The sequence below is a fragment of the Salvelinus alpinus genome, chromosome 17, assembly GCF_045679555.1.
Source record: "Salvelinus alpinus chromosome 17, SLU_Salpinus.1, whole genome shotgun sequence".
Taxonomy (NCBI): domain Eukaryota; kingdom Metazoa; phylum Chordata; class Actinopteri; order Salmoniformes; family Salmonidae; genus Salvelinus; species Salvelinus alpinus.
Window position 1 is genome coordinate 22,452,108 of NC_092102.1, and position 16,193 is coordinate 22,468,300.

Here is a 16,193-nt window from a genome sequence, read left to right on the forward strand (position 1 = left end):
CCATATTGTCTTTTAACTATGTTAATTAATGAAGAAACCATTGAAATATTAGACATTTTGATTGTACACTGATTTTTAATGTCAACACTCATTAGAATTATGAGTTAAGATGGACTGTTCCATGAAACAGAAGTCTGATTTGAAATCTAGCTTCTGGGCCACTGGCCCACAGCGTTTTACACAGTAAAAGACAAATCCTATACTCTATATTCTGGGGTTCAGCTGTTTGCAATTGCAAAGCGGACAGCAGACACCAGTGGTTTTGAAAATCTGTAGATGAAAGACCTGTCATCAGTAGATTATGCATTATGGATTTGCCCACACTCATTTGGGAGTGTTCAAAGTAAATTACTTTTACCTAAACAAACTTAATTATTAATTGAGACTACTTATACTATGCACATTGTATGGTGCATTTTCCAGCTGTAGACTCATATCCAAATACCATACTAGTTCTTCCAAACCTCAAGGAACAAAAGGTGTTCTGCCTGAACAGGAGTACTGAGGCAAACTAGTGTTACAAGTGCAAGCATATTATTGTTAATGAAGAGATTAAACATGTTAAACAAACACAGAAATAAAGGTATTGTAGATTCCTCAGAGATTGAAGAGACTGGTTTCTCTTGATTCCAATTCTTTGGGGAGTGGCACCTGTAGGAGTAATACATTACACAAACAGAAACAGCTGTGAGAAAGATTTGATTGGAGGAGTGGAGGATACACACAGGTATAAGGGATGGATGGAAATGTACAGAATAGTTACCTGGAGGAAAATGGGGGAGGGTCCTGCTTTTAAAATTTCAGTCAAGTAGAGGGTTTGGTAAAAAAAATTAAATCTAGTCCAGGGGAGAGATATGTAATTTGTAATTGATTAAATGTATATATTTCTCAGTGTTTTAGAATTAGTTGCTTATTAGGCTATATATCGATGTGTTACCGATGCCGCCCCTCATCTCTAATTCTCTGCTGGGCGCACAATATCAAGTGCCCCAATAGGCTATATAGTGCGGTCTCAATCAGATGATCCATAGCCTATAGATGCACAGAGAAAAGTTACATTCCTAAAATAGCTGCTGGGGTGGTGTAAATACAACTAGGCTGCATTACACACTGCAATGTATATTCCAACCCTGAGCCCCGGCCTGCTCTGCTCTTGCTGATCAAAAACGTTTTTGTGTGCTGCGCTGTGTAGGCCTACGGTGGCAGTTCACGAGGAGAGTCAAAGGCTTCTTCCTAAAATAATTTTTGATTAGAGATAATCCCAAAAATGTACTTCCTTGTGCGCAAACTTGTTCCCCCTGCTGCGTTGTTCCCCATGCTGCTATTGGACCAGGTCTCTCTTGGAAAAGAGATGTTATCTCAATGAGAAAAACCTGTATAAATTAAGGTTAAATAAAATAAAAGACTAGCCTATGTTCTGTTCAGTTTGAAAAGGAGTTAAGATGATTGATTTTGTAATTGATTTGATCAAAAACAATGTTTCTTGCCCGTGATTTATTTATCAGAGTTATTGACCACCCAATAAGCCAGATTCAAGTAACTTACATAGCAACTTACATTGTGGTGCTGAAACTTGAAGCATCAGCAGCGGCAAAATCAATTAGAAATGGACAGCTCATGGTGCTGAACGTAGGCATAATTCATTTCATTGTAATTAGACTTTAGTAACCACAAGAAGGGTTTGTGTTGGAGCCTATTTCTTCCTATTTAAAAAATAAAAGGTAGGCCTATCTGTTTGATAGACGAAATTAGGCAATTTGGCTGCTATGTCCATAGATTTGTAGGTCAATTCCTCCACCCACCATGCACTCTTTAAATAGCCTACCTCCATGTCAGTGAAGGGCAGTTCAGTTAAAACCAAGACTTGAATTGAGAGGGTATGAGAAGGTATGCCATAGGCTTACCTTTTATTAAAGAAAATTGAAAAAAGTACAGGTATACCCTTTGTTAGCTTAAGATTTTGAAGAAAATAAAATGGATCTGGTTATATAAAGTGATCTATAACAGTGCTGTGAAATACCCTGGAAAGATGTGACTCCAATGCATATGGGGATATCATTGTCTAGCTTCTTTGACATTCAGAAGCAGACTTTGCTTGGGAAGTAATCTAATTCTGTCACTATCAATTGATTAAGCTATTCACTTTCTGTACAATATAACATGTGTAAACCCAGACATTTGTGACCTTCTCTCGTTGGGTTAAGCCACAGAAAAAGAGTAGCCAGCAGTTAAAGCTTAAATGTTTCTGCGTCGGTAGGGCTACTCTGTCTGGGGTGGAAAGGTAGGCCTACTCTGTCTGGGGTGGAAAGGTAGGCCCACTCTGTCTGGGGTGGAAAGGTAGGCCCACTCTGTCTGGGGTGGAAAGGTAGGCCTACTCTGTCTGGGGTGGAAAGGTAGGCCTACTCTGTCTGGGGTGGAAAGGTAGGCCTACTCTGTCTGGGGTGGAAAGGTAGGCCCACTCTGTCTGGGGTGGAAAGGTAGGCCTACTCTGTCTGGGGTGGAAAGGTAGGCCTACTCTGTCTGGGGTGGAAAGGTAGGCCTACTCTGTCTGGGGTGGAAAGGTAGGCCTACTCTGTCTGGGGTGGAAAGGTAGGCCTACTCTGTCTGGGGTGGAAAGGTAGGACTACTGTCTGGGGTGGAAAGGTAGGTCTAACTTTTGAAAGTACCATTCTCAGATTCCTAATGATGTCTCAGATTAAATGATTTGCAAACAGGGACAGTTTTGTTACAAACAAGACACTGTGGCATTGGGGAAATAAAGTATGATAAGATTAACACATAGGTCTCTCTGTCCATTCTTAGCCGTTATTTGTGTAGTATTAAAAAAGATTCTGCTAATATGTAAAATTACGTAGAATTGCAGGAAATGTTTAAAAAAGGAAACATTTTCTCGAACCTGCAAATACGATCAGAGATTCATGCAATACTTTTACTATAAAGGTTATCTATCCACCCCTACTCATGTGCGGCCACAGTGGACTATCAACCCACAACCTTCTGGCTCTCAGCCCTGTGCATTATAAAAATGTGGATGTTTCCATGTAATGTTTACTCGAATAAGGCTAAGGATCTGGTAGACATGTTCTCTGCTATCCACTTTGTTTTAATTATTATTTGGGGTATAAGGGAGGGTCACTTCTTTTATTTTTTAAGCGTTCAGGGAGGGCCAAACATTTCAGAAGGTCCGATATTCTCCATGTAACCCCGTATTATAATTAACGTTCACTCCCTTAAATAATTTTAATTTCACACTAATCTAGTCTACATATTTGCTAGTGCGTGTCTAATATGGGTTAAAGCTAACAAGCTTGATTAGACGGTATGTGCTTTCCAGTTCAAGGTAGTTCCACAATGCATCTTTTGTTTTAAATCCACCAACTTCTGACATCTAACTAAACAATGTGATTGCTGGTAAAATAAAGTTACCTAACAATATGACTGTAAGTGACCTTGTGCTAATCTGAGAATCATCAGTTGTACTCACAGCTTTGAGATAGGCCACGTTGCTCTTTTTGATCTCATTAAGAAGTTCATCGCGGGGCGTCACATCCACCTTGGCCGGCTGCCGCCTCCGAGGGACAGGCTTCAGTGTCTTCATCACATCTTTCAGAGTGGCCTTCAGTTCTACCATCTCATCAACGCCTGTGTCCCTCGTTTGTCCTGATGTCTTCCTGAGCTGGACATTCGGCCTCTCTGCTCTCCTGTCCTCCCTAAGGTCTATGTCCAGGAAAGGGTCACGCTTTTTGGGGGTCCTCTTCAGCTGGATGTCCTTCAGAAGGTTACCAGAGGAGTCCGTGCTGGGAGGTTGTTGTGGAATGGGGTTGCACTGCATGTGTTTAAACTGCTTGTGTTGATACTGTGGAGAAGTGTTCTGCTGCTTTTGCGGCTGCTGTAGAGGGCTGTTCTGCTGGAATCTGGAGGAGGGTTCTGGTTTGGGTTCCATGGGACCCTGGGGACCCTTGGGAAGCTGCGGCATGAGGGCCGCGATTTCGGGAGGGACATAGCCCAGCATCGCCAGCAGCCCTGGGGGCAGGTTCAGAGCCCGTTCGTACATCTCAAACACCTCTTTCTGCTGCTGCTGCTGCTGCTTGCTCTGCTCCTCGTTCCTCTGCTGTCTCTGGCGGTCCAGGTTCCTGGTCAGCAGGTTGGTTACCACCATTCTGGGGCCCGCCTGCTCAAAGTGGTAGCCCATCTTCAGGAGGGTGTTGTTGGCCTTGAGCAGGCGTGACACCTCCATCTCTGCGTGGTGGCCCAGCATGTGTCTCTGGTTGTGGAAGCGGAGCTCAGTGAGCGTCTCGTTGAACTGTAGGCAGCGGATAATGGCAATAATGCCCTTCCCTGTTATGAAGTTTGACTCTATGTTCAGTGTGGTGATGCTACGGTTCTCTCTCAGCATGTTGGCCAGGGTGAAGGCAATGTTTTCGTCTGCGCCGGTGTTGGCTATGCTGAAGGTCTTGACGTGTTTGTTCTTCTTCAAGGCATTGACGTATTCTATTAGCATTTCTTTGGGAATGTTTTCTATGTTATTCAGGTTTACGTCTGTGATAGTGGGGTTGTTGTTGCAGATCTTATCCAGAGTGGTGTCCAGGTTTGTCTCATTCCCTGAGGGTCTTGATGTCTTCTTGGCCCCACCAAGGCCACCAAGGCCCCCACCAAGGGCCAGCTTTGGAATATTTAGTTTGTTAATTACCCTCACCTCTTTCTCTGGAACAAAACAGGCCCTCTTCTCCTCTGGAGTCATCTCTATTTCTTCAGGAACGGGAGCGTCTGTGGTGTTATTTTTTACTTTCTCAGGTATTTGTGATGTGCTCTTTTGCTCTGTTCTCTCAATCTCTTTATTTTCTTTCATGTCTGCAGACTCTGGTGGGGGTTGCAGAGGACTGGTAGTGTTTACAGTGTTAGTGCTGTTATCATCCGGTGACTCTTTTAGATGCTCATTCACTGGATGTTCATGTTTTTCTATGACCCTTTCATCTTTTACGGGTATGTCCTTTTTCTCCTGTTCCTCTTTCTCCTTCTTCACATCCTCTTCCTCCTCCTCCTCCACAATCATTACCTCTATAATCTCCTCTATCAGTTCCTCTCCTTCAACACCGTCTGTAGCTTCCACCTCGATGACTTCTTCTACCACCTCATACACAATCTCCAAGTCTTCAGCGATTTCTTTCTTTTCAGCATCCTCTTCCATAGTTTTCTGATGAAGACAAGTAGTACAATCATTTAATAAACATTGCTTTGTAGAACATACAGTGGTATACTTTATGATGTATGATATATTGAAGACTATAGCGACAATATATTGACCATTGATTATGTAGTTTCTTACCTTACTGGGCAGTAGAGTGACGGGGACCCTCTCCTCCTCCAGCATGCGTTTGGACTCCTTCTCCCAGTACAGATAATCCACCAGGCCCCTGTGGTCAAACGAACCTGTGGGCGCCTTCTCTGTCTGGCTCTTCTGCCTCTGACCCACAGGTACCCTCTCATCCGGGGCTATAACGTCCATCTCTTTCTGGAGCTCTTTGAGCTCCTCAGGAGACAATTTTGCCAGGATATCATCTTCATCAATGTCTTCATCCTCATCAGAGTCGGCGGATGGCTTCTCTTTCTTCTGGTCATTCTGTCTCTGACCAAGCGGTACTCTCTCGTCTGGAGCTAAAACATCCATCTCTTTCTGGAGTTCTTGAAGCTCCTCAGGAGACAAGCTGGCTAGGATATCATCTTCATCAATGTCTTCCTCATGTATGTCCTCCATGTCTCGGTCCCTTTGGCTGGACATATTTGAATAGTATTTGTCTTAAGAGTTTATTTTCAATCTAAAGGGTAAAAAGTATATCCACGATGACTACACAGTTCTAGAGCTGAGTGGACAGTGCTATTGGCTCTGTCTCTAGCTGGTAAATGGTCTGCTCACACCCAAGGCAAAGTCTAAAATTAAACACATAGGACCTCATGGAAGATATTTATGGTGCAGGAGGGCCAGGAGAGACATACTAACATGTTCTTTTTTCAGTAGCTTGAGTCAGATGGACAGGCTGTATGATCTTTCAGTATGGCAGTTGATTGGGAGACAGGAAAAGGGGGAGATCGACAGGAACAGGTGGACAGTTTTTTTACAGGACTGGGAAGGATTCCACGGTCCACTACGCACAGGGCTCCGCCCAATCCCCCAGAGCTTCCAGGAAAGTGTAATAATATCTCCCTGAAGTGGTGCACAACAACTGACAGCTGATGTAAAACCAGAAGAGATCAAATTTTGTGTAGGGGATCACTACACTCACTTGGAATGTAAAAAAATAATGAATAATAATGTTTTATTGTCACATACACCAGATAGGTGCAGTGCAATGTGTTGTTTTACAGCAAATTAGGGTTAAGTGTCTTGCTTAAGGGCACATCAAAATATTTTTTACCTTGTCAGCTCAGCTACTGGATCAACACACTAACCACTAGGCTACCTGCCCCCCACCAATGGAGAAATCTAGTCTTGTTGAGGGCTAAAGAAGTCACACCACATGCTGTGTGTCTCACACTGATTCTTTATTGATGTCCCAAATCCAAATGGGAGATATTTCACTTAGAGTAGGAGATGACAAAGCCTAACAATATGTGGACAATGTACAAATGAGTAGAGAAAGACAATAAAGAAAAACAATAAAGAAACATTATTTTAAGGCATATCTTTTTACAATATACAAAAAAGCTGCTTATCAAAAGTTTATGTTCACATGCAAGCAATTTACACCACATTAACACGATCACAAAAAGGAAACTATGAATAATCTTTAAACAATATCAACATGTACATTCAGATTCATACTTGGGAGAGGAGAGAGCGCATCAGTCCATTGACTGACAAACCTGGGACGCACAGACTGCAGTAAGGAAGGGTTGGTTTATTATTTTGTTATCACACTTTGTGAATAGTAACTCCAAAATGTATACCTAAATGTTTTACAAAGATAGTCAAGTTGATTTACAACATGTATAATGAGTAGCTCACTAAATAGTGCTCTGTGTGTACTGTATGGTACCACACTTTGGAGGTATCCTGCTTTAACTCCTTATTCATACACTCCTAACACACAGTTTACTGATTATCATAAAGACAATGATAACTTTTTTAAAGACTTATTTTTGTCATAATACAATAGGGTAATATATTTGGGTCAAAGGTATCCCATGGTTTGAAATGCTGTTTGTAGATCCTTCACAATATTCACAATGATGAAGCTGGTTTCCCAGATCACCAAAACCTTTCATTTGTGCCATCACCACATCCCATGTCTTCCTGAATAATATCCATCTCCATCTAATCCAAGGCACATGGGAGAGTCATTCAAGAGTGTCATAATGCAGCATGTCCAGAGGTTAGTTGGTATCCTTCCAGAGAACTGTGCGTCCAATGTTGGGGTCATTGTGCCAGTGATTCTTTTGGTCCTCTTATCTTCAGTGCATGCCCATATAATTTCCATCCATGTATACTCTTCTGTAATGAAGAGATGAAAACAAACAAACAAGGTCAATATAAAGTCTCCCATACTGTAGGACAGCATAGTACTTCATGAAACCCCCTGCATGCTGCAACAGCTGGAGATTATTATCTAAAGGCATGAAAATGGAACACAACAAACCATGGAAACACACTATGAAAAAATGATGTCATTAGAAAGAAGACTATTCAACAAAAGCAAACATGCTACTGTCTTGTCAAGCATGCCATGCAATAAAAAAGGAATGTAACATTTGAAATGAGATTTTTCCACTTAATATGATCACAACAGTAATGAGAGGCAAGCAAAAGTAGGTCAACTCTACTATTGGTTCTATGAGTTATGAGGAGGATGTGGTGTTTTAACTGTGGATGTGATGCTAGACACTGTGAAAGTGTTTTAACTGTGGATGTGTTTTAACTGTGGATGTGACGCTAGACACTGTGAAAGTGTTTTAACTGTGGATGTGAAGCTAAACACTGTGGAAGTGTGGTTTCTAGCTACAGGATGTAATGAACACAACATTTTCTCCACATGCGTCCATGCTGAATTTGTGAGCCTGCTTAAAGACCAAGATCATTTGGCAAAACTTTTGGTCAACCGTGTAAGGCATGGCCACTCATGATCTATAAGTATCTGGAACGGAGTGGAATGTGGCCAACTAGGCCTTGGCAGTATGTGTTACCACTGCTCTGGCTGTACATTTAATGAATGGTCTACATATTGATTTCACCTTGATTGAACCTGTGGTGGACGCCACTAAATGAGCTTCAGTATATTGATCAATATGACAAATGATGAGACACAGATGGAAACTGACAACAGTGGCACTGATGGAAATTGATTACCACTACGACAGCCTATTTGCATCTCATCTCACCCTTCTGTGTTTGAATAGTTGCCTAATGGTCTTCCTCAGTGCTATTGGCCACAGCACCAAACACCTCTACTGACTCTACTGGCATTGTATCAGACCTCTTCAACACATTGCATTCTGGGGGAAATCTATGTACATGACGATTGAGGACGGACAGTTAGTGAAAGGAGAGAAAGATAGAAAGAAAGTGAAAAGATCACCAGTTTATATACACTGATTTGAGACTACTTCATTATTGGGGTTTAGTTTCATACCAACAGACCAAACAAACTGAACATGCTGCCACATGATGTCACTTACTAGCAAAGACTGTTCATAGATAAGGATAGCATTTGAATCTCTGTAAATGTCTTTATGACAGCCAAAATAACCTGTCCAATCATGAGAAGAGCTGGAGGAACAGGAGGAGGAAGGTGGAGAAGAGTAGAGGATGCAGGAGGAGTAAGAGCAAGTGGAAGGACAGTGGCAAGTGGTGACAATGCTAGGGAGGTCCTGAGGCTCAATATCGTGACAGGCACACACAGAGAGTAAACAGAGGTGACATCCACAAGAGTACCTGCCATTGAGTATGGGGAGGAGAAAACATTAGCAGACAGACAGCCAATTATAAGAGTGGTCATAGTCTTGAGTGAACCACTTCATTTCCCATACTTAGTGATACTGTTGTCAATTCTATATTTAAGCAGTAAGGCCCGAGGGGGTGTGGTATTGGCCAATATACCAGGGCTAAGGGCAGTTCTTCTGCACGACGCAACATGGAGTGCCTGGATGCAGCCCTTAGCCATGATACTGTATATTGGCCATATACCATAAACCCTCAAGTTACCTTATTACTACTATAAACTGGTTAACAACAAAATTAGAGCAGTAAAAATAAATGGTTTGATATACCACGGCTGTCAACCAATCAGCATTCAGGGCTCAAACCACCCAGTTTATAATAGCCTGTATGGTATGGAAAATGTAGGTGTGGTGCTGTGGTAGGTTACTGGTTATCACCTGGTATGGGTGGGGCTGCGGTTGTAATTGCCATGGGCTCCTGGGTGAGGGTGCTGTGGTGACTCTGTCATGTTCTCATAGTCTGTTACACCCACAGCCAACTGTCTGCGCCAGTTTCCTGTGCTGGTTGATGAGGAAACTAGAAAGAGAGACACTTTTTAGTCTCAGACAATGATACCCTAACCCTAGTTTCATGTCCACATCCCGGGTCCAACACTAACCCTCAACCCTAACCCTAACAAACAATACAGCATATATTGTCATACAGTATGTTAAGAATGTATGCATTATATTGATCAGAAAAAAACGTGTGCCTCTGTGTTACTGAGGGTGAACAGACAGAATATGTTATTCTGAGGTGACCTGTTGCAGTATGAGGAGAAGCAGGATCTATTCCTACCTGAGGAGTAGGAGGTGGTTCGGCTGGAGTGGCTGAAGGGGGCTGGCATGGTCTGGTATCCCAGGCTGAGCTGAGAGCCGTTGTCATAGTCATACCCAGCCAGACCCCTGCCTGCCTCTCTGTGGCCACCGCTGCGGTGGTACCAGCCTCTCAGGTGCTCAGCCACCAGAGCCTTCTGCATGTTCTTCTGCAAGGGCTCGTTGCGGGGCCCCTGTCTGGTCCGGGGCAATCTCATGGTGGCGTATGGGTTCTGAGCAAGGCTGTCCGCTCGATCACTACTATAGGTCCTGTAGCGCTCGTGTCTGTGATAATTGTTTACTTGGTAGGAAGGGTTGACATTGTAGTGGCCCTCCATCTCGTTCTCATACACGTAAGCACCGTTGGAGTAGGGCTCCATGTCTGGACAGGGGTAACCTGTCACGTAGTAAGCAGTCGGTGCATAGTGCGCTGGGGGCTCGTACAAATAACTACAGCCAATATGATTCTGGACCAGATTAGGCATACTGCCTGTGTTTCCATAGACCTCCACCCTCCTGTGCAGCTGATGGTTGCGGGTTCGAGAGTCCAAGGTGCAGTAGTGGGGGTTGCCTGGGTAGTCCAGGCTGGACTGACTGGTGAAGGAGGAGCAGTCCTCCAGGGCCTCTGTGCTGTTGCTCCTGCGGGCAGGGGACAGGGTGAAGACTGGCTTCTCTGAGTCGGTATCCTTTAGTATCCGTTGCTGGGACTCCAGACTGCCACTGCGGTGCCTGAAGGACTGGGAGTTCCCATCCGACCTGCAAAAGTCACACACCCAAAAAACGTTAATAAAAAAAACAACATACATGTGTTATTGTCACATAAACGTGTTGTTAGACGGTTATCAAGCAAATAGTGTTAAGAAATCCAGATGTACAGCATACAGTACTAAATACTTATGATTACAATAGTTTTCTGTTCAACGTTTGGATGCAGGTATTGCTGATGTAGTGACCGGGTAAAGGTTTGGGTAGGCTGGTCTGAGAGGGGGGGTCTCACCTGAGATGGCTGCTGCTGTAGGCGTTGCGGGTCATAACGGGGGTGGAGGGCATGCTGCGTGGGTCCCGTGGAGATCTGGGTAACGTTATGGTGGGGCTGCTGTGTGCAGATGACACCTCTCTGGGGTGAAAATGATGTGAAGCATCCTGGCCGTCAAACGCTGCTAACCTGCTGAGACTCTTGTTGTGGTGGTGATCCAGAGAACGTGCAGGGCTGACCTGAGGGGAGCACTGCACCGACTGTGACCGGGGCCTCAGAGCACCATCAGAGTCATCTGGACAAAGAGACAAAACTCATGGTCAGATGGGATTGGTAAAGGCACTGTTGCAACAAAGGTCATGTAGCTACTGTATGACTGAAATTTGTCCCACTCACCGTCATCCAGAATCTGACTGTCTGACAGCAAGCTAGTCTCTGAACGGAGAAGCTCATCTAGGGATGAAGGACGAAAGCACATTATAGATGAAAGATTATAGTACAAATCAATAAACTCATACAGTGGAATGTGTGTGTCTAGTTTTATCTCCAGTACCTGCGATAATCACAGAGGCTCTTTGGGTAGGCTTCTTGCCTTTCTTGATTCTGTACTTGTTCATCTCATCCTCGACCTGTTGCAGTTTCCTCATGGCGTCCTGACAGTTCCTCCTCCTCTTCCTCTTCACCGTCTTACAGATCTCTGCCTCCGAGGCCAGTTTCTTAGCTGCTTCCACGATCTTCCGCTGCAGAGCAAACCTGCTCTCCAGGTTCCTCAGATAAGGGTCCTACAGATCAGAGTATACATATATCATCATAGACAATATTGCAGCAGAGAACGGCAGATCCATTTCAATTTCAACTGAGCAATTGACATGCATATCCAATTGAAAATTACAACACAATGTAGCCATAACAACAAGGTAATATTTTGCAGTAGTTTGTGTACGTATTGGGAAATACAGAAGACAACTCATCAACACGTGATCCATACAAAACAGGACAGGACATGAATGCAATCCAATCACATTCCATTCATCACACAAAAACAATCTTTCAGTGTACGGTACAGATGTTACTCTGCTCTGAATAATATCCTAACAACCCGGTTCACAACCCTCAATGAGGAAATCATGGAATTCATGTCATGTCATATTCTACAAAATATTAGTCTCTCGTGACAAACATATATAATCATTTACCTGCAGTTGAATGACCAAATCGCCCTCTAGTGGTCTCATGGGTGAATGTTATTAATATTTTTATATTTATATTTTCATAATAAACTTTTCTTTTTTTTAACGCAGACAATTCTGTTATATTTCAGTCTTCTATGATGTATATCAAGTGTAATATTGGATCCAAACTCAAAATTGAATACATTTCAACTCTATATCTGACATGGTACAGGTGTCTTGTTTTTTCCCCCAAAGCAAATCAAAATCTAATTTAAGCCCATAACCATGTGTGTGAGGTTGTATACTTTTGTTTCAAAGTAGATTTGTTTATGACTACGAAGAAACACTCTGTGTGACCCTGATTTAGCCCACTGCAGTAAACTTAAGAAGGCCATCGTGCACGTGAGATTTGGTTCTGGGTGCCAAGACTAGCTAAATATATATACATATATTGAACAGTGCCGTTTCAATACAGACCTCGTTGTATGGGAAGAGGTCATCCAGTTTGAAGGCTGTGCCAACTCGCCGTCTGACCTGAGGAGGTCTCTCGCCTGCAGACAGGGGATACTCTTTGGGCAGTTTGCCCGTGAGCTCCTGAAAACATACAACAAAGCATCCAGGTCATTTAACTTTACAGCAAACAACTGGAGAAAACAGACACACTCTTCACTAAAGGTCCTGGAGATCACATACAGGCTCTTACAGTTACGGAGCGTTTTACTCCAATAGTCTCAACTGACCAAACTAAGGCAATTTATATAGTAGTTTCACTGGTGTTCTACTGAATGAGCCTGGCTGCAAAGAAAAAGGAATTCCTTAACTGTATCAGCTTAGCACCTCCAGGTGCTCGTAACGAGCAAAATCAATGTAAGCAATTGTCTACAAGCAGCGAGTAACAATGAGAGTTAGCTCACCGCCTCTCTCAAGCAGATTTTCTTCAGCTCCTTTGTTTTCTGGGTCAAGACATCTTGGATCTCTTGTTCCTTTTTCTTTAGCTCAGAGATCTTCTCCTTTTTCTGCTCCTCGTCCACTGCTGAATCTGCAGACCCTGTAGTGGTGACATTGTTTACACTGTAAATGTACCCTAGGTCTATTTGCTTGTTTTGATTGCACATTTTCTAACACAAAGTGCATACAAATATGGGTAGATTTGTCCTATCCCTTTCCATATACAGGTATTTCAAAAGAGAAACATTTAGCTAAAGAGAGACTTTGAGCTACCAGAATACTGGCCCACCTGTTGACGCCAGACTGCCAGTGCTAGCCATAATAAGGTTGTGCTTTAGGTTATCTCCCAGTCTGGTTATCTTGGTTCCTCCTCCATGTTCTGTTAAATCCATGGCAATATCACCCAAACTTTTCGCTGCACTTATTTTACCCTGTTGGGATGGAGAGATTGAGGTGATTGAGGATTAGGGATTGATATAGTCAATACATAATACAGACCTACACTTTCTACATGTAAATACAAGCATTTAATCCTACATGAAGAAATTGATCTTGGTTATAGGGTCAGTTGGTTATATCTGGAGTACTTCTCCTGTCTTATCCGGTGTCCTGTGTGAATTTAAGTATGCTCTCTCTAATTCTCTCCTTCTCTCTTTCTTTCTTTCTCTCTCTCGGAGGACCTGAGCCCTAGGACCATGCGTCAGGACTACCGGGCATGATGACTCCTTGCTGTCCCCAGTCCACCTGGCCTTGCTGCTGTTCCAGTTTCAACTGTTCTGCCTGCGGCTATGGAACCCTGACCTGTCCACCGGACGTGCTACCTGTCCCAGACCTGCTGTTTTCAACTCTCTAGAGACCGCAGGAGCGGTAGAGATACTCTTAATGATCGGCTATGAAAAGCCAACTGACATTTACTCCTGATTATTATTTGACCATGCTGGTCATTTATGAACATTTGAACATCTTGGCCATGTTCTGTTATAATCTCCACCCGGCACAGCCAGAAGAGGACTAGCCACCCCTCATAGCCTGGTTCCTCTCTAGGTTTCTTCCTAGGTTTTGGCCTTTCTAGGGAGTTTTTCCTAGCCGCCGTGCTTCTACACCTGCATTGCTTGCTGTTTGGGGTTTTAGGCTGGGTTTCTGTACAGCACTTCGAGATATTAGCTGATGTACGAAGGGCTATATAAAATAAACTTGATTTGATTTGATGATCAATTTGGTTGGTATAGGGATGCATGAAGGTACAGAACACAGATACAGTGATTGAGTCAGGACTAAAAATTGATAATATTACATGGTACCTTACACCTTACCTTGCTTTGCTTTCTGTCCAAGTAAAACTGATGCTGACTGATGGCCATGACCCAGATGGTTTTGATCAATGAGTGGCTGGCGTACCATGTGTGGATGACTAAGCCAGTCTGGCCAAATGTACGCTTCGTCACTGCCCGCCTGTTTAGAGATAATACATACACCATGATTATTCTCAGGCAGAAGAGCTTCTTCGGTTGTCTAAAGGGAATTCAAATACATGTAGTTGTGATAAATATCTATAGTTTGACTTGCCCTCACCTGTGAGGGTCATTCACCTCAACAGCAAATTTCTTCTCCCGAAAATACAAGTTCTCCAGTTGCTTCCACTGGTACAGCTATGGAGGTAAACACAGAGAGACAAAGAAACAACTGATTAACGGTTGGTGAAACCTTTCACTTAAACTATGACTGTCAAAGCCATTGTAAATAAGAATTTGTTCTTAACTGACTTGCCTAGTTAAATAAAGATTAAATTAAATTAAAATCTAATTGAAAAAAAGCCCGCATATGACACCTTCATATGTGCTCATTTAAGGTACATGATTAAATCATTACCATGATTAATTACCATGATTAAATCAATGGTGAATCACAACAGATTTCTAAACACTTCTACATTATTGTGGATGCTACCATGATTATGAATAATTCTGAATGAATCGTGAATAATGATGAGTGAGAAAGTTACAGAGGGTCAAAGATCATACCCCCAAAACATGCTAACCTACCAACTAAAACGAACTGTAAATGCATCCAACAAGTTTGTAGTCACAAGCTTGATTTAGTCATTGCGGGCAAGGAAAATGGGACCAAATACTCAACTTTTGCCTACTTTATTTATAAGAATCTTTAGGAGTGTCAATAATTTTGACCTGTACCTTTTTTTTATTGCTTGTTAAACAAAATCTCTTCTCTGAGCAATTGTATTAGTATAAAATAATTGAATTTCCCAATGTTAAGCACAGAATATAGCTCAGTGTTTGAATTATTTAATCATTATTACTCATCTTTATCAAGGGTGTCAATAATTTCACACCACTGTAGCTGTTTTTCGTTGAACAAATTAGATAGTCAGCATCCAATTTGGAAAACTGTACCTTCATCTCAGACTCTTACCAGTAGAGGTCCAGTAATTAAATCCTTGCTGTCTGTAATCCTCTCTGTCGAGCTCAAACACAAACAACTCCTTCCTTTCCCTTTCCCTTTCTCTCTGCTTCCAACAAGTCTCCTCAGGTATTCTCAGCTCTCCGAATGGTAACACCCAGACCCTGCCTCCCTGCCTTTGACATCACAGAAACACCATCCTCACTCCTCTCAACACTAAACGTCTGCCCAACCAGCTCTCCTTCTCTCTTCATGTTCAGACTCATACGCACATAGACCATAAACTTAATAACGTGATACTGTAGAGACGGATCACAAAGCTGGGTGTTCCTCCTCTACTTAACAGAAGAACACCAAGCTAGAAAACATCCACTGAACCAGAAGAGCGGGTTACACACTTTACATGCAGGATTCTCAGAATGATAAATAAGTACATATATTAACTGGTCAGGACAAACTAGTGCAGGCATACCTCTGTCCTGACATTGATTTGGTTATGAGTGATAGGTTGTCAGACAGAATTATAATAAATACAGGCCTCCAAAGTAATGTTTACCTAAAGGGATCGATCAAACAGTCTGGTTATGAACTGACTGTCACTTGGATTTTCAAGTCTGGCCTTGTCTGCTCCAGCTGTAATGAGGGCCCAACCCTGATCAGTGGAAAAGGTGATGAATGTGTGCAAGAGGTCTAGTGCTATGTGCCAGAGGAATCTTTATCCCTGCCCTGTCATTTCATCATTCCTCAAATAGACTGATGAAGCTCCTAGCGCTGTCAGATATAATTCGACAGTAGCAGGCAGACATCTTATCTGCAGAATGAATCTCCTATGCGCCTGTATAAAGGCTATATTGCACAATGACGGCTGTACACTGCCAAAAAATAGCTCATGC

The 16,193-nt window shown here is 42.8% G+C and overlaps 2 protein-coding genes across 3 annotated transcripts in view; both read right to left on the bottom strand.

The window, feature by feature from the left end:
* Positions 1–51: 51 nt before the first annotated feature.
* LOC139542540 (leiomodin-3-like) lies at positions 52–5,920 on the bottom strand. Its single transcript, XM_071348101.1, has 3 exons — positions 5,327–5,920; positions 3,485–5,194; positions 52–651 (listed from the first exon to the last, which is right to left on the bottom strand). Exons 1-3 carry the CDS (start codon positions 5,777–5,779, stop codon positions 598–600), a joined length of 2,217 nt encoding a protein of 738 aa, XP_071204202.1. The 5' UTR covers positions 5,780–5,920; the 3' UTR covers positions 52–597.
* A 601-nt stretch (positions 5,921–6,521) lies between these two features.
* Positions 6,522–16,193, bottom strand: part of LOC139542538 (FERM domain-containing protein 4B-like) — a 30,017-nt gene continuing 20,345 nt past the window's right edge. Inside the window, exons 12-23 of one of the 2 annotated variants that reach the window (XM_071348098.1) lie at positions 14,455–14,531; positions 14,196–14,334; positions 13,172–13,313; positions 12,849–12,982; positions 12,412–12,528; positions 11,316–11,544; positions 11,159–11,215; positions 10,784–11,057; positions 9,770–10,542; positions 9,370–9,508; positions 8,374–8,498; positions 6,522–7,489 (exon numbers count right to left, since the gene is read on the bottom strand). In XM_071348098.1, coding sequence (XP_071204199.1) covers positions 8,396–8,498; positions 9,370–9,508; positions 9,770–10,542; positions 10,784–11,057; positions 11,159–11,215; positions 11,316–11,544; positions 12,412–12,528; positions 12,849–12,982; positions 13,172–13,313; positions 14,196–14,334; positions 14,455–14,531 — 2,184 coding nt within the window. In that variant the 3' untranslated portion in view covers positions 6,522–7,489; positions 8,374–8,395. The remainder of the gene's footprint in view (positions 7,490–8,373; positions 8,499–9,369; positions 9,509–9,769; positions 10,543–10,783; positions 11,058–11,158; positions 11,216–11,315; positions 11,545–12,411; positions 12,529–12,848; positions 12,983–13,171; positions 13,314–14,195; positions 14,335–14,454; positions 14,532–16,193) is intronic. The other variant, XM_071348100.1, reaches the window with a different exon arrangement.

Excerpts from the sequence above, each read along its gene's own strand:
- LOC139542540 (XM_071348101.1), bottom strand. The coding sequence starts at position 5,779 with ATGTCCAGCCAAAGGGACCGAGACATGGAGGACATACATGAGGAAGAC. Across the intron at positions 5,195-5,326 it reads TCACTCTACTGCCCAGTAAG|AAAACTATGGAAGAGGATGC; the intron begins GTAAGAAACTAC and ends TGTCTTCATCAG. Across the intron at positions 652-3,484 it reads ACGTGGCCTATCTCAAAGCT|GTGCCACTCCCCAAAGAATT; the intron begins GTGAGTACAACT and ends TTACTCCTACAG.